Raw genomic sequence first — 24,862 nt, 5'->3', positions numbered from 1 at the left:
GATTCGCTCGTGTATGTAACAATGTTTTAGATTTTAACGAGATAAATTTATGTATTCCTGAAAAATTATTACACCAGGGTTTTCGATATCACAAACTAGTCAAAACATTTACTAAATTTTATCATCGGTATAAGGACATCATTCGTAAATATAGCTCAACATGCAGACTTCTTATACGTTCAGGTATTTCACATCCAATTTTTTATGGAAATATTCTTTATAAAGCACAAAAATGTCAGTATTCACCTCTGAAGCTAACAAAACCTTTAAATAGACTTATTAAGAAGGGATATAGTTACGATACTGTTGTCAGGTCATTAAAGATTGCATATTTTGGCGTTAATATTGATTCACTTATAGGGTCTTTGCATCGGCACTAAACACATTTATTTAAAAACCAGTTGTTGGCATGACACGGGTTATGTTCTTCTCATATATGTTATGATGGTATGATACTAAACCCCTAACGGGAAGGATTGTGCCTGATATTCATATGATGAAGACATAATCTTTCAATCAGTTTAATTGAAGTCTGGAGCTGGCATGTTAACTGCTAGTAGTCTGTTGTTATTTATGTATTATTGTCATTTTGTTTATTTTCTTTGGTAACATCTTCTGACATCAGACTCGGACTTCTCTTGAACTGAATTTTAATGTGCGTATTGTTATGCGTTTACTTTTCTACATTGGCTAGAGGTATAGGGGGAGGGTTGAGATCTCATAAACATGTTTAACCCCGCCGCATTTTTGCGCCGTCCCAAGTCAGGAGCCTCTAGCCTTTGTTAGTCTTGTATTATTTTTAATTTTAGTTTCTTGTGTACAATTTGGAGTTTAGTATGGCGTTCATTATCACTGAACTAGTATATATATTTGTTTAGGGGCCAGCTGAAGGACGCCTCCGGGTGCGGGAATTTCTCGCTGCATTGAAGACCTGTTGGTGACCTTCTGCTGTTGTCTGTTCTATGGTCGGGTTGTTGTCTCTTTGACACATTCCCCATTTCCATTCTCAATTTTATTCTTGGTAAAGGAGTCTAAATACAGCACAAACAGCATTTTTCAAAAGACCAAAAAATTTATTATTGTTAGAACGTGCAAATCCCTTATCTATGATAATGTCCGGTTTCTTATAACCTCGTTTGGTCAAAAATCCGCGAAGTTCCTGTAACTGACAGCCTCCTCAGAGGAGCAAATCCGCTTTACTCAGATAATAGCCGCAATGACCTATTACAATACAAACAGAAGCAGTATGTTGTATTGTAATAGGTCATTGCGGCTATTATTGTTAGCACGTGCAAATCTCTTATCTATGTCTCGTTTCTTATAACCTCGTTTGGTAAAAAATCCGCGAAGTTCCTGTAACCGTTTAGTGACAGCCTCCTCAGAGGAGCAAATCCGCTTTACTCAGATAATAGCCGCAATGACCTATTACAATATAAACAGAAGAGGCGCAGCAAAATAGATCCATTTGTTTTAACATACAATCCCGCCTTTACTAACCTTTCACATTTGATCCATACCAATTGGCAAACTATTGCCAAGCACCCTAAATTATCCAAGATCTTTCCCAAACCTCCTGTCTTAGCTTTTCGGAGACCAGCAAGTCTGAAAGACTTATTTGTGAGAGCTGATGTCTCCTCTAATAAAAGCTGTTCAAATTCAGGATGGTGCAAGTCGTGTGGTAACAGACGATGTCTGACTTGCCAACAAATACTGAATACTTAAACATTTACTTACCACTCCACCGGATCTGTGTACACTTTATTTTGCAATGTAACTTGCAAAACCTAGAATGTTGTATATATATACCTTCTTCAGTGTCGATGTGGCATGCAGTATGTTGGCGAGACAGAACAGCCATTCAACAAACGCATGAATGCTCATCGAAGTGACTACACCTGCAAGCCCGACCTCCCCGTAAGTCGTCATTTGAGATCACCTGGGCACGCCCAAGCTGATCTCAAAAATCTTACCATCACTATCATAGACCACAACGAGGGTTGGTCAAGGGCCGACAGACTTGCTCCGGAAAGGTTTTGGATACGAAAGCTTAGGACAGTTTCCCAAGAGGGCATAAATGAAAAAACATAGAATGTGTCACTCATTTTCCCTACCACCACTTGTTTCCAGTAACTCAGGCTTCCGTTTTGGACTCTTACAGTTTTAAGAAATTTATTCCTCCTCCCAAACATCAATATTGATAAAAAAAAATCCATGCGTATTGATTATTGATAATTTGTATAGCATTCAAGATTTTTATTTCAGTTTGACTACCACATGTCAAGATAAGATTCATTTTACATCTTACTGATGAAGGATATTAGTTATCCGAAATATCTAAAATTTATATATATATATATATATATATATATATATATATATATATATATTTACCGGTTAATAGCTTCAAAAACTATTTACTGAGTAAGAACTATTCACTAAAAGCAAGCATTTTCCCCTAAAAGACAATTTACCGGTAAATAGTTTCAAAAACTATTTAGTGGAAGCAAACATTTTCTCGTATAATTTCTGTTGAATTAAGCACTTATTTACTAGCTATTCAGGACAATAGCAAGTTTATTATCGCCTTTGCTCCGTGGACAATAAACTTGCTATTGTCTTTATAGCCAGTGTATACTATTTCCTGTGTTCCCAAATATTTAAAGTAACACTAGCATGATGAGGTTGACTCACATCATTTGCATATCAGAGCATTCAAGAGGCTGAAGCAGATCTTCACCAGATTGAAAAGAGCAACGAATCTCCTGATGCAGTGAATATGAAGATAATCAAATACAAAATTTATTTGGATAAAAAACAAACTCGGTCTTATATGGTGATCTGTTAATGCATGTGAAATTTTGTACAAAAGATTTTCGATCCTAAAGATTGACTTGGGTATGGAAATAGGGACTTCGTCAATCCAACAGAGAAAGGAATCCGTTTGCGCATGTAGAAATTCGCATCCTTTTTGAATAAGGACATTAAATCTAATGCTTCATGAAAGGAGAGTGTTTAAAGGCAACATGTCGTTCCATCATTATCTCAATTATATAATTTTTCCACAAATTACTTGCCTCCGAACGGACAATTTGTTGATATTGATTTTGATAATGTCAGTCATTTTACAGCATTACTGCCTGGGTGTTTTTGTCATTTTATACTGGGAACAGTATATCTATGTTCCTGTTTTATATAATGCCTGTCAAGATTAGGCATTTTATAAATTGCATGAAAATTTAGAATTTTTACAAAATACGGCCTAAATTTATAAATTGTCCGTAACATATATATATCAACGTCTAAATATGTGACAACATTACGACAGACTTTCTCTATTTGATAACATATTGTTATCTAGGACTTAAAACTCACAACCTAAGTGTTGACGAGCTAGTGATATAGTAGTGATTAGAGCATTCGGCCATCGAGACCCCTGCGGGATTCGAGCTTCTGCTTCTGTTACATAGTAGCAACATCACCTGCACTGTGCCGAGCTTCCTAGACCACTCCACCAATTAGGCTTTATAAAAATATAGCTTTCGTTAGTCGAGTGATGCGTTTCATTTCGACATTATGTAGGATTATAACACAGTGCATGATGTTTAGTGGCAGGTAGATTGTATACATTGCAGATTAGCTGTCTTTCGTCTGTCGTAATGGATGATATTTTACGAAGTTTTACATACCATGCATTCACATCAATATCAATTTTATTATATACGTCTAAATATATGACAACTTTACGACAGACGGTCTACATCGGATAACCTATATGGTTTACAAGGCCAACACCATACTTTATAAATACGTCTGAAATTTATCCCAATAATGTTAGATCTGCAATATGCGTTAGCAAATGTTGTGTTCTTCCTTCATATACTGCGGGATGCAAATCGTCATTAACATACTGATCAAAATCCAAACATATGAACAGCAAATGTATGCTACAACCCGAAGATAAAAGAAGATAAAACTTAGATACAGAAAGTAAAGCATCCAAAATACTATATCATAATATAATGTAGTATGTATTTGCTATAAACTGAAAGATATTAAACATTAAACATATTCTATTTCCAATTTGAAACCCTTGTGTTGTATTATATGTCTCTGATACATGTTATAAGACTAGAATGATCCAAATAGAGACATGACACATGATATTATTTGAATAATTATATCAAAAGGTTTAAATCAAAGATACGAATCAAGTTAAATTTCTCGAACGTCCGTTCTATAGCGGTTTACATTAGTTCATTTTTCGGTGATAGGTTATATGTCTGTTGTTATCAACCGTCATCACATGACTAAAAATTAATTGATGTATCAGCTGTACCTTAATTTATTACAACTGTCAAGGAGAGTCCATGCCATTGCTACATAATGTCTAAAAGTAGACCCAAAGCTAGTAAGGAAGTCAAAGTAATCGAAGAAAAAGACGAGAAAAATGTTTATGATTATGTATCGTTAAAAGAACTTCCTAATTTTGCTGAGTTAAACCAACAAGTAACCCGGCTTGTAGAAAGCAGCAGTTGGTGGGACCGGCATGGAGTGGACTGGATGATTCTATTCCTGAGTTTTGGACTTGTGTTTGTTGCTCTTTTCTTAATGAAATCTAGCAATATACAAACCGTTGCTTTAGGAGTGTTTGTTCTTGGATGCTGCCATTCAACTATAGCAATTAAAACTGCACATTTAGTTCAGCACGGTGCACTTTGCAGTAGCAAAGCTCTAGGCACATTTCTTGTCTATTTCGTTTCTGATGTGTGTGGCTCATTTTCTGGGGATCTTGGATATGATATCCACATTAAGGTTCACCATCCACACACTAACATCATTGGATTAGGAGATTCTAGCACATGGAAAGCACCATTTTTACCAAGCTACTTATATATGTTTGTAGGACCTTTGTTTTTACCTGTTGTGACTATACCTATTGTACTAAGAGACATATGGGGAAAATGGAAAAGTCTACTGAAATATCTAATACTGATGCCTCTCGGACTTGCAATTAACTTGTATCTTTTAATGAATATATCTGGATTCACATTCTGGGGAGCAGTTTTGTGCACACTTACTTACAGGGCAATTCTAGCTATACCTTATATACATGTCAACATTTTCCAGCACATTGGATTAGCAATGTACTCGCCCAAAAGTCGTCCAAAGAGGATTTATCAGATGTCCACTGGTGTACTCAACCTTCCACGGAATCCAGTCTTAGATTATACATTTGGACATGCAATAGTAAGTTGCCACATAGAACACCACCTCTTTCCAAAGTTATCGGACAACATGTGCCTAAAGATCAAGCCACTGGTTTCTAAATTCATCAAAGAAAATGGTCTTTCATACTATGAAGATACTTACATGAACAGAATGTGGATGTTCATAGAACAATACAATGAACTAATGGTGAATGCCCCACCCATTAGTCATTTTGTAGGGATTCAATGATCAACAATTATTTATTTACAGAATTATATTATAATGTTAAATTTTGTATTAAGAGTTGCTTTTATCTTCCTTTTTATCAATGTTTTGAAATTGTTTACCATGGCATTATGTAAAATTTTATTTACTTTTAAGGTCAGTATTCAAGTTATGTCTAAATGTCTAAATGTCTATAATAACACATAATAAAATGAATTAGAATATTATACATGCATGACAATTTTAAAACCTTTTGTTGATGGACTAGTTGCGATTACACATTGTTATAATTTTAAATGGTTTAAAGAAGATATATTACCGGTAGTTAAATGTCAACCAGACTAATAACAGTCATGACAGTGTATAATGCAAACTTGTCCACAGACATTTTCATAAATCAGGCTAGTAGTGTATTTCCTTAAATGTCTATTACAAGCAGTTCAGGTTTAGCATTTTATGTGTTACAGTAGGTGTTGATAGAGCTGCTTAAACCATTTTGTATTTTTAACAATTAATCCTCTTGTGTACGGGTAGCTGTAAGGTCATTTACATGTAATAGGAACATTGAAATCCATAGCAGGTCAAATAACATATATATATAAATATAATTTTGTTTCACTCTTGATTAAAATTGCCAGCCAAAAAATGCAAATACCTTTTTGAAGTCAATTTCATATATATCTATACATGTTGATATATTTATCATATACATTGTATTCAATGTTTGTTTTTGCTTTGTTTTTATTTCATCTTTGTTATGATTCTATTTTCAGACTTATTTCATGTATTAAATGGTTATGAAGAAGTTATGTTTCAATAGGGATGTCCATCTTGACATTAAATGATTCTATTATTCACAAACACAAATCTAAAAAAATTTAAAATATACTGTAGCAAAATTACTATATATACCTCTGATTATATTTCCTGAGAGAAATTCAGCTGTACATACATACTTTGGGTTGTATATTTTATGAATTTTATGAATTTTTAGAAATGACTTTCCACTCTGTTGACTTAAATTGACCTTGCAGTTTTGCTGGTTATCTTTATGAAATGAAACTTACTGGATTAGTCTCTTTTATTTATATGGTTGTTTGTTTGTTTGTTTGATAATCAGTGTTGCATGTTTTGATATTTTGTTAAAGTTTATAATTTTTCAATGAATAAAACAATAGAAATTTCAAACGTATTTTATTGAATTGAAATTGATATTGTTGTCATCTTATTCTGAAGAAAAAAAATTGAGAATGGAAATGGGGAAAGTGTCAAAGAGACAACAACCCGACCAAAGAGCAGAAAACAGCTGAAGGCCACCAATGGGTCTTCAACACAGCGAGAAAATCCCGCACCTGGAGGCAGGCTTCAGCTGGCCCCTAAACAAAAATGTGTACTATTCATTGAAAATGGATGTCACACTAAACTCCAAAACATATAAATGAACTAAAATTAAAAAACATACAAGACTTACAAAGGCTAGAGGCTCCTGACTTGGGACAAGCGCAAAAATGTGGTGGGGTTAAACATGTTTTGTGAGATCTCAACCCTCCCCCTATACCTCTAGCCAATGTAGAATAAACAAACACACAGCAATACACACAGTAAAACTCAGTAACATGCATCACAAGTGTTCTTACTACCTCAATGGTCTCATGGTAGCATGCTCGCCTAAGAGTGCAGGAGGTTGTGTGTGATCAATTGCCTGCTGGGTCAAAACCAGAATGATAAATTAGTATTTGCTGTTTCTCTACTTACATGTAGCATGCAGAATTAAGGAAAAAGAGCACAGACTGGTTGGTTGGGAGTCTGAAAATGTGTCAGAGTAGTATAACATGTCTTCCTGCAGACTATTACCTGTTGCACTATCATGAAAAAAACATTGCTCAGTATATCGTTATAACGTGGTTTTAGTACATAAGTTTCAAATTCACATTGCATTAACATGTTCTTGTCCTCAATATGCTCTAAATTTGCCACTGGATGTTAAAAATCCATGTATCATCATCTATATAAGTTTTTAGATGTTGAAAGTTCAATTCTAGACGATAAATTATACATCTTTCTTAGTATTTGTAGATAATTTCCAAAGCACACAACAATTTTTTCTTGTTCCAACATGTATATATTTAAAAGAATCTTTCTTCTGTAGTTTTGTTTGAAACTTTTACATGGATGTTTAGAACATTGGTTCTTCCAACTTCTGATATATTCATAAACAGTTAACCACAAGGACAAACTAAAAATTTTCCTAGATTTTTATCCTTAAAGGGATCCCTTCATGCGAATCTTGAAGTACATTTATTTTTCCAATAGTAAGCAAACCATAGACAGGTGATCCCAATTATATACAGGCAATAGAAATGTTTTCATTCTAATTATAGACAATAGAATCTTGTTCATTATAATTCAGGACAATAGAATCTTGTTCATTATAATTAAGGAAAATAGAATCGTGTTCATTCTAACTAGAGACAATATGAACTCGTTGAATCTTAAAGTGAGACAGAGTGGCCAAGAAAACAATCATATTTTGTTGATCTTTATGTATGTTAATGAATTTTCAATTGTAATTTTAAACTCAGTCCAATGTCAGTCCAAACAGCTATTTTTAAGTTTACATCAAAACCTATTACAACTTATAAACTGTAAGATATACATGGAGTTAATGATGAATTATAAACTGTAAGATATACATGGAGTTAATGATGAATCAAACTTCATAAACAACAAACACATTATAACAGATTTTCATTATTTATTACAATGTACATAAAGCAACAATACAGCACATGAATATAAGATGCAGCTGAATGAAAATTCCAGTCCTAGTGACCAACTGAAAAACAATTTAATGTCAAAAGATATTGAACTTTATACCTGTACTTAACATTTCACTGATTTATCTACTGCAACCAGACCCCCCCCCCCCCCCCAAATGTAATTCATCATTATACTTGCATGAGACAATTGATTTTCATTATTTTAAAAATGTTTATAACAAACCATCTTAACATAACTACTAACCAAAGAACAACCATAAACAATAATGTACTTTCATTTTCATGATTTCAACAAAAGACATAGACCAGATGTTACTTATAAAGACATAATTTAACTGGATGAAATTTCTATGTTTGTGATATTTCATTATTCTCACTTTACTCACTAAACAAATTTTAAAGTCAATTATCTTGAATGAAAAATGATATACACACTTCAAATTTATTTTCATGTGTAAAATAAAAAAAAAATTACAATGGACTTTACAGATAATTGTATTAAATTTTCAATAACCCAATTTTTTAATCAACAGATAAATCTGTTATACGTACATCTGGACATATTCCCAATATTTACCAATTGTCATTAAAAGTGTAATAAATTATCTGAATACATTTGTCAACAATCAGATCAATACACACAGTGAAATTATTTACATATCTTGGCCATGTGACAAGTTATATAAATATAATCAAGATGATACACATGTTAAAGGTCACACATTGTCATTATATATTAGAAATTTTTGAAGTAGATAAACATGATTAAGAATGGTATTCATCTGTCAATGACATTGAAAGGATAATCTTATCAATTATTTACAGGTTTATCAGTTTGTCTAAATTTCACTGTTGACCTAGACATTTGTGTCCAACATGGAGGACACACTCCAAATTCGTAAAAGTTGTCTTATTTTTGTTCAGTTTAATCACTGTCACTATCACTCTCATCACTTTCTCCCTCTTTGACATCTATGCTGAATTTGTACTCCTGATCACATCCCATGTAGGCATCACTCATATAGTATATAACATAGTTATAATGTCCAGGAGAGGGTGCCACAAAGTCCAACTTAATTTTGGCTTTCTGTTGTAATGTCAAACGTTTGATAGATAACAGAGAATTATTTTTGCTGTCTCCAATAACAACCCACCAACCTTCTTCACGTTTCTGAAAAAGAATAAATACTTGTAATATTGTATTTTTCAACAAAATTCAAAATCAATATACATAAACAATATAAAATAAACTGCTTCGGTGAGCGCAGCTGGAAAGACGGCAGAGGTCCAACCCTGAACAGTAAGGGCAAAAATGGACACAATATTCAAGCTTGATGCAGGTCTGAATTTGGATTGTAATTAAATATCTGACACATTATAGGTTTCTGACACAGAATAAATGTAGTCAAAGAACTTAAAATTGGTTATATGATTTGATATACAAAGAATTAAATTGACCCCCCCCCCCCCCCCTTTTCCAAAAAAAAATATTTGAAGAAATTTTCTTTTTATTTTCTTAAGTCTTGAGGATAAAAAATTGTCCCTCTCCAAAAAAATTTTTTTTTTTACCCCCCTAAATTTTTTTTTAACCTTCCCCCCCCCCCTCTTTTCCCCCAAAAATAACATTTGACATTCTTTTTGTAAAATGACGTACAGTTTAAGAGACATCAATACACTTAAACACGAGTTATTGTCTGAAAACTAGAATAAACTGCTTCGCTGAGCGCAGCTAGATACGCCCGCAGAGGTCCAACCCTGAACAGTTGGGGCAAAAATGGACACAATATTCAAGCTTGATTCAGGTCTGAATTTGGATTGTAATTAAATATTTGACATATTACAGGTTTCTGAATAAATGTAGTCAAAGAACTTGAAATTGGTTATATGAATTGAATTTATATTCAATTAAAGATTTCTTGCTGTTGTGCAATACTTAGTAAATCTGTTGTCAGACTATAAACAAAGTTCAATTAATTCTCAATATCATATTAGAAATTTATGAAAATAAAAAGGGAGCTTACATCAATAGATATAAACAATTCACCAAAGTTTCAATGAGAATTGGTGACAGCATTTTTGAGTTATTGTCCGAAAACTGGAAAATCACCCCTTTTTTTAATGAATAAAACCCCATAACTCAGAAATGTAAAATGTAAAATTTATAAAATTCTAAAGGGAGCTTACATCAATACGCACAAACAATTCACCAAAATTTCATAAGAATTGCTGAAAGCATTTTTGATTTTTTGTCCGAAAACTGGAAAATCCCCCCTTTTTTTATGAATAAAACCCTGTAACTAGGAAACGTAAAATCTAAAATTTATAAAAATCGATAGGGAGCTCATGTCAATAGATATAAACAATTCACCACAATTTCTTGCAAGTTGGTGAAAGCATTCTTGACTTATTGTCTGAAAACTGGAAAATCCCCCTTTTTTTAATGAATAAAACCCCATAACTCGGAAACGTAAAATCTAAATTTTATAAAAAACGAAAGGGAGCTCACGTCAATAGATATAAACAATTCACCAAAGTTTCATGCAAATTGGTTTAAGCATTTTTGAGTTAATGTCCGACATGTTGGCGACGGACAGACGGACGGACAGACAGAGGTATACCATAATACGTCCTGTAAACGGGCGTATAAAAATGCTTGTTTTAGACCCTTTTTGGCCCCTAATTCCTGAATGGTTTGGGCAATTACCCCCAATATCAATCCCAACTTTCGACTTGTGGTATTGGACCTTGTGGTACAATTTCCGAGCAATCAAAATACTTATACACAATTATTGTCCTAATACTAGAAAAATGCTTGTTTTGGGCCCCTTTTTGGCCCCTTATTCCTAAACGGTTGGGACCATCACCCCAAAAACAGTCCCAACCTTCCTTTTGGTTAAATTTCAAAGAGATCCATACACTTAAACTTAAGTTATTGTCTGGAAACCAAATGTCTTCGGACGACGACGACATGATAGCATTATACGACCCCAAAATGTTTTGCAGTCGTATAAAAACCATGCTTTAAAATCATAAAAAAGACAGGGTTCATCTTGACAGACAAATTGTTCATTCTATTGCAACAAAGTACACTTCAGTTATTTTTATCTTAACCTGATTAATACTGAAGAAGGATCATCTTAAAAAATATTGGGACAATGAACAATAACCCTTCCAAAACTGGAAAGGCATTAAAAGGCTAATTTTGTCAGGGTAAATAAACTTTCAAATGCTGATAAATTAATTACAATTACCATTGTCACAAATGAGCAGGTCATGGTTAAAATAATTATAATACAGAAATGACTTTAGTAATGTGAGCTTATTAACAGACATCCAAATTTTGTACCATCAACCTCTAAAACAACACAATTTAGTCCACTTACCTGTGGGAAGAAAGGAGCAATAACTGGTCCAGCTAATTCATCTTCTCTTTCTAATGTCACCTGTACATTTACAGCTGATCCACTATTAACAAAAACAAAGAATATAAATCATAAATTTCTGTAACACTTAGAAGTAGCTTAAATTCTAGGATTTGCTTTGATATAGATGAAATATTTTTAGCTGAACATTAGACAATCAACAACCAATCAATCAAAATTCATCATCAAATATACAAATTCAAACTAGAATGAGCTTTTCTTATTTGTGAATTGAATTTTCAAGACCTGTAAATTATTTGTAAAGCTATCATTATCTTAAACTTCAAATGTCAGTTGTATTGTGAATGTACTATACAAATTTTAGTTTATCTATGGATATGTATAACTTAAAATGAAAACTGACCTGGAGATGCTATCCTTATCTTGAACTTCATAGGTTAATTCTATGTTAGGATATCTGTTACAGAACCTGGCCACATCAGCCATTTGGGCTTCAGAAAATGATAACATGCTGTTACGTTCTTCATCTTCCATCTCCATAACATCAAAAATACTCTCTACACCCTGTTAAAAAATAAGACATCAATACATTAAACAACGGTATACCATAATACGTCCCGTAAACGGGCGTATAAAAACTCTACGCCCTGCCAAAATAATAAATCAATACATCAAAAATACTCTCTACACCCTCTCAAAACAAGACATCAATGCTTCAAAAATACTCTCTACACCCTGCCAAAATAATAAATCCATGCATCAAAAATACTCTCTACACCCTGTCAAAATAAGACACTAATGCATCAAACATAATCTCTACATCCTGTTAAAATAAGACACTAATGCATCAAACATACTCTCTACATCCTGTTAAAATAAGACACTAATGCATCAAACATACTCTCTACATCCTGTTAAAATAAGACACTAATGCATCAAACATACTCTCTACATCCTGTTAAAATAAGACATAGATACAACACATATATTCTCTACATCCTGTCAAAATAAGACATCAATACATCAAAAATATATGTTCTATGTTTTCATAGATCCATATATCAAATGCATTAAATTCTAAACTGGCAAAACTAAAAAAAAATATTTAAAAAGTCTACTGAAAGTTTGAATACGTCTCTCAAAGTAGCACTATAATACTAAATCGAACACAACTATAAAACTGTGACAAAGGTAATTTATTTTCTTAGCATTGTAGTATAAAAAAATGCTGCAAACGAATCAGTTAATATAATCCAAACTTCATATCTATGAAAGACATTTCTAATGAAAGATATTAACATACCTTGTCCTGACATTTTTTGACGATTTCTGAGGTAAAGTGTGGTAACTGTTTCAGATATGAATCTTTACCCCACATAGCCTGGGTAACCATTTGTGCCAGTTCCATAGCAGCTAAAGCTGGTGTTAACCATCCATTACTACTCAGTACATCTACACAGGCTTGGATTAAACGAATAGCCTGTAAAAACAATATGTACTCTTCATTTCTGTCTGATAATCTTAATTTCAGTTTCTCTAATTCTTAGTCGATTTATACTTTCCCTGACCTGTAGATTACTTACTACAATATAACATAATATAATCAACGTGTGGTTAGTTTGATCTAAGTTCGTACACATCTTTTTGCAGATCAGTGGAAAAGAAAGATGGTTTGTTTTAAAATCAGTAGACAAACAGATTCCACCACAGAATCTTGTGTAATACAATATTTCTCCCCTATCAAAAGTTAAATTTCAAACATTGCATATGCTCTGCCAGCCGCCTGTTTTAAATTAAAATAAATGGGGAATGTGTCCATGGGACATAGATGATGCCCCCGCTTGCATATCATATAAAATTATAAAGTGACATAACTGAAGAACGGTAAAAGTGACACTACCCAAATTTGTACTTGATCTGAGTTTTGTGGTAATAAGTATTGTGTATAAGTTTCATAACATTTGGTTGAGGCTAACTTAAGTAAGAGAACGGAAACGAAAAATTCAGCAATTTTTCCATTTGTAAAGGGGTATAACTCTAGAACGGTTAAAGTGACGCAACCAAAATTCATGGGACACAGATGATGCCCCCGCTTGCATATCATATAAAATTATAAAGTGACATAACTGAAGAACGGTAAAAGTGACACTACCCAAATTTGTACTTGATCTGAGTTTTGTGGTAACAAGCATTGTGTACAAGTTTCATAACATTTGGTTGAGGCAAACTAAAGTTAGAGAACAGAAACCAACTTCGGGACGTACAGTGACAAGGGTAAAACTTAATGCCCCCTCCGCTATGGCGGGGGCATAAAAATTAATTGTCTCGAGTGGAGATATATATAATATACACCATTTCAATATTTGTTTTGCATGACCAATAAATAATAGCAGTATGTTTAACAAACTTGATATTTGTAAATAACAGAATTGTTGATTGACTGACATTTGAGGAAATCTAAATAGATTGTCACCTTGCTGAGAATATCCTCTGTATCTTGTTGTAGTTCTGCAGATAACTGCATCCTAGATAGATGTGCTTGTAGTAGGAGATTGGTCTTTAGATGTGGATCATTGTACTTAGGGTTATTAGGTTTGTTAGGTAGTCTGGATGAAAGCTGTAACAATATAAATCATCATATTATTAGGTTTGTTATGCAGTCTTGCTACCAGCTGTAACATTAAACAAGAGTCCACACACTGAGATGTCTTGCCTGCTTTACTTATCATGATTGAATTTGATGTTGAAAGTCTTTAAGATCAAAGTTTTACTACAGATATCGCATTATAAACTATATATCAGAAAAGGAGCATGTGAAAAAGTCTGGAAGCAACGATTGGTTTTCTATATTTTTGGTATTTTTTGTCTCTGTTGTGTGCCAGATTTGATACATTTACTCAAAACTCCACCATTGTAAGGAAAACGTTTGGTTGCATATATCGTTTTTATTATTTGATAATGTATGAATCATGAAGGAGAAACTTTATATGGTAACATTTGAGTTCATCAAACTTTCCATCTAGCAACTTGTTATTTTTTCGAATGTAGGAGCCCTGCTCGACAGTCTCACGAATGACCAAAAAATAAAAAAAACGTACAGTTCCGTTACCACACTGTGTTATTGTCAATAATCAAACTTTAAAGTTATTTGAATCAGACAACCTTATTTTGCATTTTTTCTAACAATTAGTAAATACTTCAAAACCTGCTTTATGGTTTATATATTATAAAAATGAAAATCTAGGAAATGGAACATTTAATTTTGAAATCAATATCAAGCCTTCAATCGTATTTCTGACTTGTCAAACTGTCAAAATCCCTGTGCATAAATGAATCATAGAATTTGACTTCGTTGATTCTCTTGCAAGGATTTCACCTTTTTCTGAAACTTCAACTTATCATGCAAACTACATTTGTTTTGTATTTTACCTGTCTCAGTATATTGTCTTCATGATGTCTGATAGGAATGTCTTCATACTCAGCTGCATTAGATATGATTTCTAGTAATCCTTTGATCTTTGTCTTGCCATTTAATGACATACTGAAGGTCTCTACAATAGTATTTAAAATCATTATTATTACTACTAAAGATTGAATCTATTGTTTTTTTTAGTGACAAATGAAATGAAAGAATTCAGTTCCAACATCTATGGAGTGTAAATATTTAATATGTGCAAGGGCAATAACTAAATTTTTTGTTGGTTCTTTTAAACTTTTTATGAACATCTTATAAGAAATGTGGACATAAGATCGCTAAACAATGTTATTTTCCATATATTTCTATTTCCAAGGGGAATAACTCCTGTCATAATAGTTGTTCATCACTCTTCCAAGAACCTTGCTGATATAAGCCTTTAATATAAGCTTATAAAAGTTCGACAAGAAATGTAGGTGCGAGATTGCTTACAATGCTATTTTCTATATAGTTTTAAATATTTCCAAGGAGCATAACTCTTTTAAAAATAGTTGATCTGCATTGATTTTCGAATTTATTCCAGACATTACTGATAAAAATGTTTGAAATAGATTTCATAACAAGTGAAACTGCGAGCTACTGCTCACTGAGGATACTGCCGCCCAAATATTTCGGTTAACAGGAAGTTGTTGAGTGATGAATCTGAAAATGCATCACACGGTATAGCTGACTCATATAAACCCTGAAACCAAATTGTACTCATGATAGAGCTTACAATGCAATTTTCTATGGAATATATATCTATATGCAAGGGGCATATCTCTTTTAACAAAAATGTGTCCATAGTACACGGATGCCCCATTCGCACTATCATTTTCTATGTTCAGTTTACCGTGAAATTGGGGTCAAAACTCTAATTTGGCATTAAAATTAGAAAGATCATATCATAGGGAACATGTGTACTAAGTTTCAAATTGATTGGACTTCAACTTCATCAAAAACCACCTTGACCAAAAACTTTAACCTGAAGCGTGACAGACGGATGGACGAACGGACACACAGACCGGAAAACATAATGCCCCTCTACTATTGTAGGTGGGGCATAAAAATACTTGATCGGCACTGATTTTCAAACTTGTCCTAGACATAACTTGTATAAACCTATGATATAAATTTCATAAAATTCTGGCAAGAATTATGATAGAGCTTACAAGACCCGACAGATGGACGAATAGTCAGACAGACGGAAGGAGATCAGGTATTTCTTTGACCCTTGCAACAATTCAAAACAGTGTTCTAGCTACATATTTTGAACAGGGCGCAGCACCCTCCCTTTTTTATTGACCCCCATGCCCTTTTTGGTGACCCTGTGCCTTTTTTCTGCTGTTTCTCGGATGAGATTTGTTGAAATGTTCGTCGCCATTTTTCTTCCTTGTTGACAATGCGTAACGCGCCACCTATAACTAATTAGCATAAAAATTTGCCTAAAAAGTGTTTACCTTGACTATCGATCGATTTCGTCATTAGAATTAAACTGAGAACTTAATTAAGTCCAAATAAATTTTAAATCATTATTTTCATAATGCGGACTCGAGATAGACGCCTGAAAGATGAAACCAAAAAAAAATACTAGCCAAAATAAAACTTTGACATCGTTCTTTACTATGTAAGTGGAAATTATTTTTAGAAAAAAAAGTTTTATCATTTTGAAATCTTTTACGTCACTTAACTAACAATTGACTGAGCTCTATCCAAAAATTTTGAAACTTATGAGTGTGGCAGCAGTTTTGCCACTGAGCACAGCTGAGGTTGAGGGAGTGTTTTCTCAAGTAAAGCTGATCAAATGTGATCATAGAAATAGGCTCAAGCAATCAACACTTGAGAACTTGCTACATATCAACATTAACTGTCATAATGACATGTTCTGTTCAATTTTAGACAATGTTGTAACAAAGTTTTTTAAAGTCAAACAGAGAAGATTGTGCCAAAAGTATTGAATTTTATTACTCCATTTTAACTGAAACATGATTTTACCATTGTGCCTGAGTTATATAGAGTATTTTGTTTGTAATGTTATGTACATATGCATTTTATGACATATGCTAATAAATTATGAGGCTTAAATAATTGCCCTTTTTTCAATGACATTTACGCGTAAAATTGCCTTTTTTTCTGACTAGCACCCTGCCCTTTTCAAATCCTGGCTAAAACACTGCAAAAGAATGATGAAAGTGATGACAACTGCTCTTGCTGTCCATTTGGAAAAAGTGAGCAGAATATTCAAATGTAATCAAAAGATCAAACTTAATTTTATTGAAAAAAAAACTATTAGGTTCACTATATGAAAAAATTTGGGAAAGCTGAAAATAATGGGTATTGCAAAATAAAAAAAAAAAAATAAGATAATCCTCTTACCTATGGTAGTATAGTTGATGTAGTAGTAAGCTGCAATCATACCAAGATTGAGTGGTGTCACATCCATTTCATCTTCAATACTGATACACTGAAATACACATCAGATTAAATTTAAACATTTTCATTGGTGTAAATGGAGTGATGTGTAAAAGCCACCAGATATTTTCCTGTTTATGACGCCTAGTGAGATAAGATCTTTATTCCATATTCTAAACACAACAGAGATTCAGCAGTTGTTTCATTAAAACACAATAGTTTGTTTGTTGTTTGTTGTTTAGCTGTAAATGGCACAGAGAAAAACTTTAAAAACTTACTAAGGACTCTTGTTAATATTAATGGATATTTTCAGCACATAAATTAATCCGAACTTCTTGGTTTGAGCAATGAAATAATCGCGAGTCACTTTTGAAGAAAGCATTCTTCGTCGTGATAAGTGAACTGTCCCTTGGGAAGATTTTTTTTATCATGATTATGCCCTTTTCACAAGTAACAATTAAATGTATGAACATGATTTTTTTAAATGCATCTTCCTTATCCGAGTCGGTGAACCAGATCTGAAATAATTCAACTTAATGAGGTCAGAGCTGATATTTTTTTTACCAGTTTAGATACATGATCATATAGGATTTTATAACACCCATTACATCTGGTGTTCCATCTTAAGTATGGTTATTCCACCACTTAAAATAAGCCATCTAATAAATAAATGTATAAGACCCCTTACATATGAATGTTTCAAATCGTTGATGGTACTTTCTACCAATTCAGACAAGTATTTGAAAAAATGTTAGTGTGACCACCCCTCCTCACTTGACATTTGACTGTATCAAGTCATTTATGGTCATTTCTACCAGTTCTGACATGTGACCTAAAAGACTTGTTCATGGAATAATTATCTGGATGTCTTATAAGACATTTGCATATCAATTTCTTTGGTGGTGGGGTATTAGGTAAATATAGTCTATGGGCAGTTGGGCTTCTGAAAAAGTTCCTTCAAAGACCCAAATGTTAATTTTTTTCTGAAATAGTCATAAATGTTGAGAACATCCCTTGTCCCCTGATCTTTGACTGTTGAGGGTCAATGCCAGGGATTTTCTCCAGCTCAGACATGTGGCTATGTAAATGACTGGGACACCCTTACCTTTGGCTGTTCCAAGTTACTGATTGTATTTTCCACCAGTTCTGACATGTGATCAGATAAATGACTGGGACACCCTTACCTTTGACTGTTCCAAGTCACTGATTGTATTTTCCACCAGTTCTGACATGTGATCAGATAAATGACTGGGACACCCTTACCTTTGACTGTTCCAAGTCACTGATTGTATTTTCCACCAGTTCTGACATGTGATCAGATAAATGACTGGGACACCCTTACCTTTGACTGTTCCAAGTCACTGATTGTATTTTCCACCAGTTCTGACATGTGATCAGATAAATGATTGGGACACACTTACCTTTGACTGTTCTAAGTCACTGATTGTATTTTCCACCAGTTCTGACATGTGATCAGATAAATGACTGTGTGAGACTCCTTGTAGATTGTAATAATTTGGATTTTGTGTCATCCTTCTGTACAAAAATGTCCATGTAAGATAATCTACGGCATCCTGTTTATTTTCTACTGTCTTGGTTACTATTTCAGCACTGAAGTGATCATGTAAACAATGATCAAGATGACTCTACAAACATATAGGGATTGTTACTTTAGTGTAGTCAAGATTAGTACTGTGATAGTATTGCAATTTAAGGGACATCAATTTCATTGGATTTTATGGCTGAGTAAAACCATGATTTTCAAAACCTTAAATATACAATATTTTCGTTAATTTATTTAAGGAGAAAGAAATCCCCAAAAAATGTGTGTTAAATACAAACGATAGTTTCTATAAAATGGTGAAAGTGTTTTTTTTTTTATTTTAAATGTATGGCATAAGATAATGACAGTTTTCAATTTTTTGAATTGAACTCCATTTTCTTGGTTGCGACATTTTGTGGAACATTGAAGATCACAAGAACTGTACTCTACCAGTCTGATTTTCATGTTTCCATAACATCATAGAAAGAATAAGATTTTAGTTATTTAAAATTTGTGTAATACATTGATGGCTGTCTGAATTTGATGGACAAATTTGTATGTATGTAACAAAATCATTTCCTTCTTGTTGGCATTGACTGACAATTTCCACAATAGCAATCTTTGAGTTGATTGGAAAAACATAGCATTAATCGTAAATTTGATTATCAAAGTCTATATTTACCTCTACTGGAAGTGGTTCATACAAAAACTTCTTGAAGAATTCTTTCTTTGTATTCTGACAAAGAATAACTGCTCTCCCTAAAATTTAAAATACTAATCAATACAGAAACATTGTAATGGTTATCTAAATTTTTCAAATTTTTTTTTTTAAAAGAGTTGAAAAAGTTAAAAAATGCCATTGGTAGGATGCTTTTATAAAAAAGAAATCCATTTAGAAGATTCTCATATGAAATTATAATTCCATTTTAATATCAAATACTGTGTGTTTTTTCTACAATCTTTAAACAACAGATCTAAGTTTTTGAGTAAATCATTTTTGTTGTTTTCCAAATTTACAGTCTGTTGCTTTTGGTTGGTAAAATTCATAAACCATTTAGGCATCAGAACTATGAGTTAAATTTTTGTATAAGTTAAAGTATGCATTCATGTATAGTTATAGCTTTATTTTGTTTGAAATAACATATTAAATACTGTGACATGCATAATTTGGTCAACAATGATGATCCTACCTTCTTGGTCTGTCATTGGTCTATTAGCTCTGCCAATCATCTGTAATACATCTGTCACTGGATAATCTTCATATCTATAATTAAATTAAAGAGTTTTGGTTTACATATAGACAGTCATTAAAATGATTAAAAGTTTAATCATGTGCACATTAACATACCATTTTAGACTATACTGTGGTGTATAAAAATATGCATCAATATATAGTGGTTGGTTGACTGTTTACTTATTATCTAATGGCAAATATTTCATGCATGTTCAGAAATGTAAACTAAAGAAATCAATTAGGCCGGTCCAAGAAAGTGAATTGATAGGGAAAATTATCAGAAAACTTTGACTGCCAAAGTAAATAAGGACAGCTTGGTTTGGTTAGGGTAAGAAACTTTGCATTGCAAAAGTGCACATATTGACAGAAATCTAAAGAAAATTGTCAAAAAGGTTTTTTAACATGCTGAATAATGGCACTCTCCAATGATGAGGTATTCAATTTACTGTCTTATCTAAATCTGATTTTGCTGTGTATTTACAATTCTTAAACGAAATGAACATCCACTTTCTAGGGAACTACTGTCAGACAGAAGAAATCTAGATATCTTTATACTTAAAGATTGACTGATTGTTGGTTGCTTATTGTCCAAAATATTAATGAAGCAGTATGACTATATATATGAGATATTTTGGGACTACTTCCAACAAATACAACTACCAAATCAGGTAGTTAACAGGTTTTAATAAATCCGTATACGTACGAGTGAGTTTTCCCGTCATAATATTGTGTATCCATGACTACTACTAGATGTGCAGCAACATTCATTCCCCAAGACAGATTCCTTGATGAAACAACAACCTGAATGGCTCCACTACTGAATAAATGTTCCACAGCCTTCCTCTCAATGTCTGCTAGACCTTCATGGAGGTACCCTACACCATTACTTAATGTTTCTTTCAGTGTCTGAAAATACAATCTCAATATTTACTTTTATGAAAGCACCTAAAATATTCGTTTCTTTGAGAATTTAAACTGTACCTTGAAAACCTCCCAAAAGATGTATTCACTGACTTATAAGGAAACAACAGTAATAAAACCAGAAGAACTAAACAAACTCTTTCTAATCAAATATTAATAAAATTGAAAGCTTTTGTTCTTGACAGTTATATAAATATGGCATGTCCACAGAGTCAGTGTTGAAAGATCTATATGATCTTTTACACACACTTTTTTAATCATGTGTTTCTAGGTGACGCTTTGTTGACCATAACAAAATATTTTTGGGAGCATTCATTAACAATTCACACACGTTGTAACGCTGTGTTCATTCAAAATACCTTGTCATTGATTTTCTCCAAGAAAGGTTGTATATCCTCTTCCTTCACATGTAAGAATCTACTTCGTACACTTTCACTTTCTGGGTTCATTTCTGCAGCACTAAATGTCAGTATATCTACAGCTGTTAGACGTGTCTGTTTTCTGGATGGGACAAACAAAATGACTGGTTTCCTCGGAGAATGTCTTACTATAGCTTGATACGCTGGCTTGGCCATAGCTATAATTCTAGACTGATTATGGCTTATGTTGAAACCCTTAAAAGTAAATATAATAAATATTTGTTTTATCAAATTTACATTCAAAATACAAATAAATGTATGCTGAAGTGACAAAACAAGCAAGAGGAAAAAAATAGTACTAAAGTTAATAAACTGTTAACCTAGAGATATGTCTTGCCTGTTTGACCTCCTCACAAACTTAAACAAAAGTTGATTCCCCAATACCCAAAACAACACAGCCAAATCTTACTTCTGCAACGTTGTCTCAGGCAAGAAGAAATTTGTTTTAAATTACTTAATGTGAGCATGATATCATTATGAATTTTTAATATTTATCTATAGTCACATAATTACCAAGAACAAATGTCTTAGCTTCAATGTACTAGTATGATCTAGGAAGGAAGATCCAGAATCAAGTTGCACTACAGCTTGACTAGGTGTTCAATGGTACATATACATACGTAACCAACATCACTGGAAATGTCTCAATTTTTAATGTCACTAAATTTAAGCCTAAATACCTGTATGTGTAGTTCTAATGGGACTGGTCTGACATTTGGATGAAAGTTGAAGAATCCTGTTGTACTACAACCTAACCACTGTGAGATATCTCTAGCATTGGACAATGAAGAACTCAAGGATACAATTCTTATATTTCTCTCCAGTTGTGAAGAGATGTACCTCATTCTGGAACATATCACTTCCAATATTGGCTGAAGAAGACAAAATATTAAATTTTAAACATAGAGCATAAAATTCATGAATTAAAAGTGTATTTTGAAGAAGTTAAAATTATCTAATTATGATATCATGTATTGTCTTCTCTACCTGCTATGTTCTAAATTAAAGAACAATAACACCATCTTATAGGATCATACAATCTTTACTACTAGAATAACGAGGTCCAATTTGTTAGTCGGCATGACATAAAACGACAAATCAAAGAATTCAACTTTATACATAACTAATATTGGACATTGGTGTTGATTAAAACTTAAACCATTCCAGGCCCTTTTGTTTTCCACATAATTAATATTACCTATAATTAACAAGTCCCGGGTTGAATCAGATACCAATACCAATAGTATATGTGTCACATGTAGTTTCCAGCTGTTGTATAGTAAGAAAACCAGGAAGGGCTCAAAAAGAAAAATTAAAAGCAGAGAAAACTGTGCACCTTAAAAAAAGCATTACTTTATCAGATGACAATAGGAATACTAAAAATCCAGGCTAAAGATAAGACGTAGGCACTTTACTTCAGTCACGGACCAGCAATATCCCAGGTGTGTTCTAGTATAGTCTAAAAACTAGATGTGTCTAGACAACACAAATGATCCTGCCAGCTGCCAAATTTGAAGGGCTTAAATAAGTGAATGGTATGTCACCCTAAACAAAACACAAACTCCATCTTTAACTCACTTTTATAAACTGATGAACCATCAATAACTAAATATCTACTAGCATTATGGGAAAAAGTCAGGGTGAATCAAGGGTAACAGTATGTGCCACTGAGTGGTGGTGGCATAATAAGAATATTTTTTTTTTAATAACAATAACAAAGCATCCAAATGATGAAAGCAGAACTGAATACACAGAATCAACATATAAACCATTACATCAAGGCTTCCAAAACGGTCATATATTCCGGGCATTTGTATAATGACCGGTAATAGTCCGGCTGGGCAAAGCATGAAACGGTCATCTACTTTTTAGCTTTCAAGGCTTTCTTAAGAGACGGTCATTTTAACATAATTAATGATCATGTCACTTTTATGACCGGAAATGTGTGATCTTTTTGACCCAACCTTTTGCCTTTAACAGCCACACATTTCCGGTCATAAAAGTGACATGATCATTAAGTACTATCAAAACAACCCCTACTTTAATACCTTCTCATTTTAATCAAGGCTAATTAGTTGTCAAACAGCTGAAATTTACCTGTTCAGGTGACAGGTAAACTATTTTGAACCGGACATTGATTGGTCTATTCAAAGTTATTTTCTTACATTTCAGCGGTTTGCATCTAATTAATTTAGTAAAAAAGATTTAAATTATCAGAAATACGTTTACAAATATGATTTGATGAAAAAATTAAAAAAGGTGAAAATGAAAAATCTTCATAACCACGTTGTTTGAACCAGAGACATGTCACTGTTTGAACTAGTACACGTGTGCGCAGGTGTGAAATTTAATTATGCATCCTAATTTCTTCAAAAAATGCTTAAATTGTCATTGATACCTTTATCTCACGTTTATTTCGAATATTTTCTTGAAGAAATAATGTAGAAAGAGCTACGTACACTCATTCATGCTTTGCAAACGTACATGGAATTTACGTATCCGTCTCTGGTGCATGTTTTACCATTGTCAAGATAACATCCAGTATTAGATTTAAAAACGAAAGTAAAGTTTTAGACAACGTTATTTTGCACAAATAAAGAGTCTAAGGCAGATATAAGTACGCTGATGTTGCACACTTCGAATGATGCACTGCCAATTTAACAGTTTACGTCAGAACTTCGAATTTGAATCAAAGAAAGTTTAATATCGTTTTTTTTTTTAATGTCAATCATTGGGATGGCCAACTCGGCAACTGAATACCATAATTGCCTTTTGTTTATTTAGTCTTAAGGGATTAAAATTGGGATAATATATAAAATGTCCGGCTGGCTAAAAATAATTTTGGAAGCCCTGCATTACATACCCCGACATCTCCTCCAATCAGATGTAACTCATCAACAACAAACAAATTGATGTTGTGTACATTTTTCCTCTGTTTCCATCTCCTTGACAATACATCCCATTTCTCTGGCGTGCTAATGATTATGTTGCCCTGAAGTATAATATATTCATTAATATAATGTAATAAACATTATATACTATATCAAAACTCAAGTTATTATTCAGTCTGACAACTGTTCTTATACATTGAATAAAACATTCAAATAACCTTGGACAACATTAAACACATTTATATCAAGTCACCATTTTCAGCTAAGATTTGCAAAAATTTTAGATATTGGATTAAGATTCAAAATTTTACTAATATTCATGGTCTTACAACTGGCTTTAAATTCCAGTACTTAATTACATTAAAATGATAAAAAACATCTGTTTGAAATAA

At 32.9% G+C, this 24,862-nt stretch overlaps 2 protein-coding genes across 2 annotated transcripts in view; one reads left to right on the top strand and one right to left on the bottom strand.

The window, feature by feature from the left end:
- Positions 1–4,296: 4,296 nt before the first annotated feature.
- Positions 4,297–6,621, top strand: LOC127734232 (fatty acid desaturase 6-like). The gene has a single exon (XM_052244005.1). It carries the CDS (start codon positions 4,384–4,386, stop codon positions 5,455–5,457), a length of 1,074 nt encoding a protein of 357 aa, XP_052099965.1. The 5' UTR covers positions 4,297–4,383; the 3' UTR covers positions 5,458–6,621.
- Positions 6,622–8,485: 1,864 nt separating this feature from the next.
- LOC127734224 (U5 small nuclear ribonucleoprotein 200 kDa helicase-like) overlaps positions 8,486–24,862 on the bottom strand; it is a 45,812-nt gene continuing 29,435 nt past the window's right edge. The window contains exons 31-44 of the mRNA XM_052243991.1: positions 24,443–24,571; positions 22,260–22,451; positions 21,520–21,774; positions 20,943–21,145; positions 20,196–20,269; positions 19,688–19,764; positions 18,884–19,108; positions 17,427–17,514; positions 15,026–15,147; positions 14,070–14,213; positions 12,900–13,076; positions 12,000–12,160; positions 11,597–11,678; positions 8,486–9,384 (exon numbers count right to left, since the gene is read on the bottom strand). Of these exons, the coding sequence (XP_052099951.1) occupies positions 9,139–9,384; positions 11,597–11,678; positions 12,000–12,160; positions 12,900–13,076; positions 14,070–14,213; positions 15,026–15,147; positions 17,427–17,514; positions 18,884–19,108; positions 19,688–19,764; positions 20,196–20,269; positions 20,943–21,145; positions 21,520–21,774; positions 22,260–22,451; positions 24,443–24,571 (2,175 nt within the window). The 3' untranslated portion in view covers positions 8,486–9,138. The remainder of the gene's footprint in view (positions 9,385–11,596; positions 11,679–11,999; positions 12,161–12,899; positions 13,077–14,069; positions 14,214–15,025; positions 15,148–17,426; positions 17,515–18,883; positions 19,109–19,687; positions 19,765–20,195; positions 20,270–20,942; positions 21,146–21,519; positions 21,775–22,259; positions 22,452–24,442; positions 24,572–24,862) is intronic.

The sequence above is a fragment of the Mytilus californianus genome, unplaced genomic scaffold (genome assembly GCF_021869535.1).
Source record: "Mytilus californianus isolate M0D057914Y unplaced genomic scaffold, xbMytCali1.0.p SCAF_3, whole genome shotgun sequence".
Classification (NCBI taxonomy): domain Eukaryota; kingdom Metazoa; phylum Mollusca; class Bivalvia; order Mytilida; family Mytilidae; genus Mytilus; species Mytilus californianus.
Note: the sequence above shows the minus strand (reverse complement) of the source record. Positions and strands in the feature narration are given on the sequence as shown.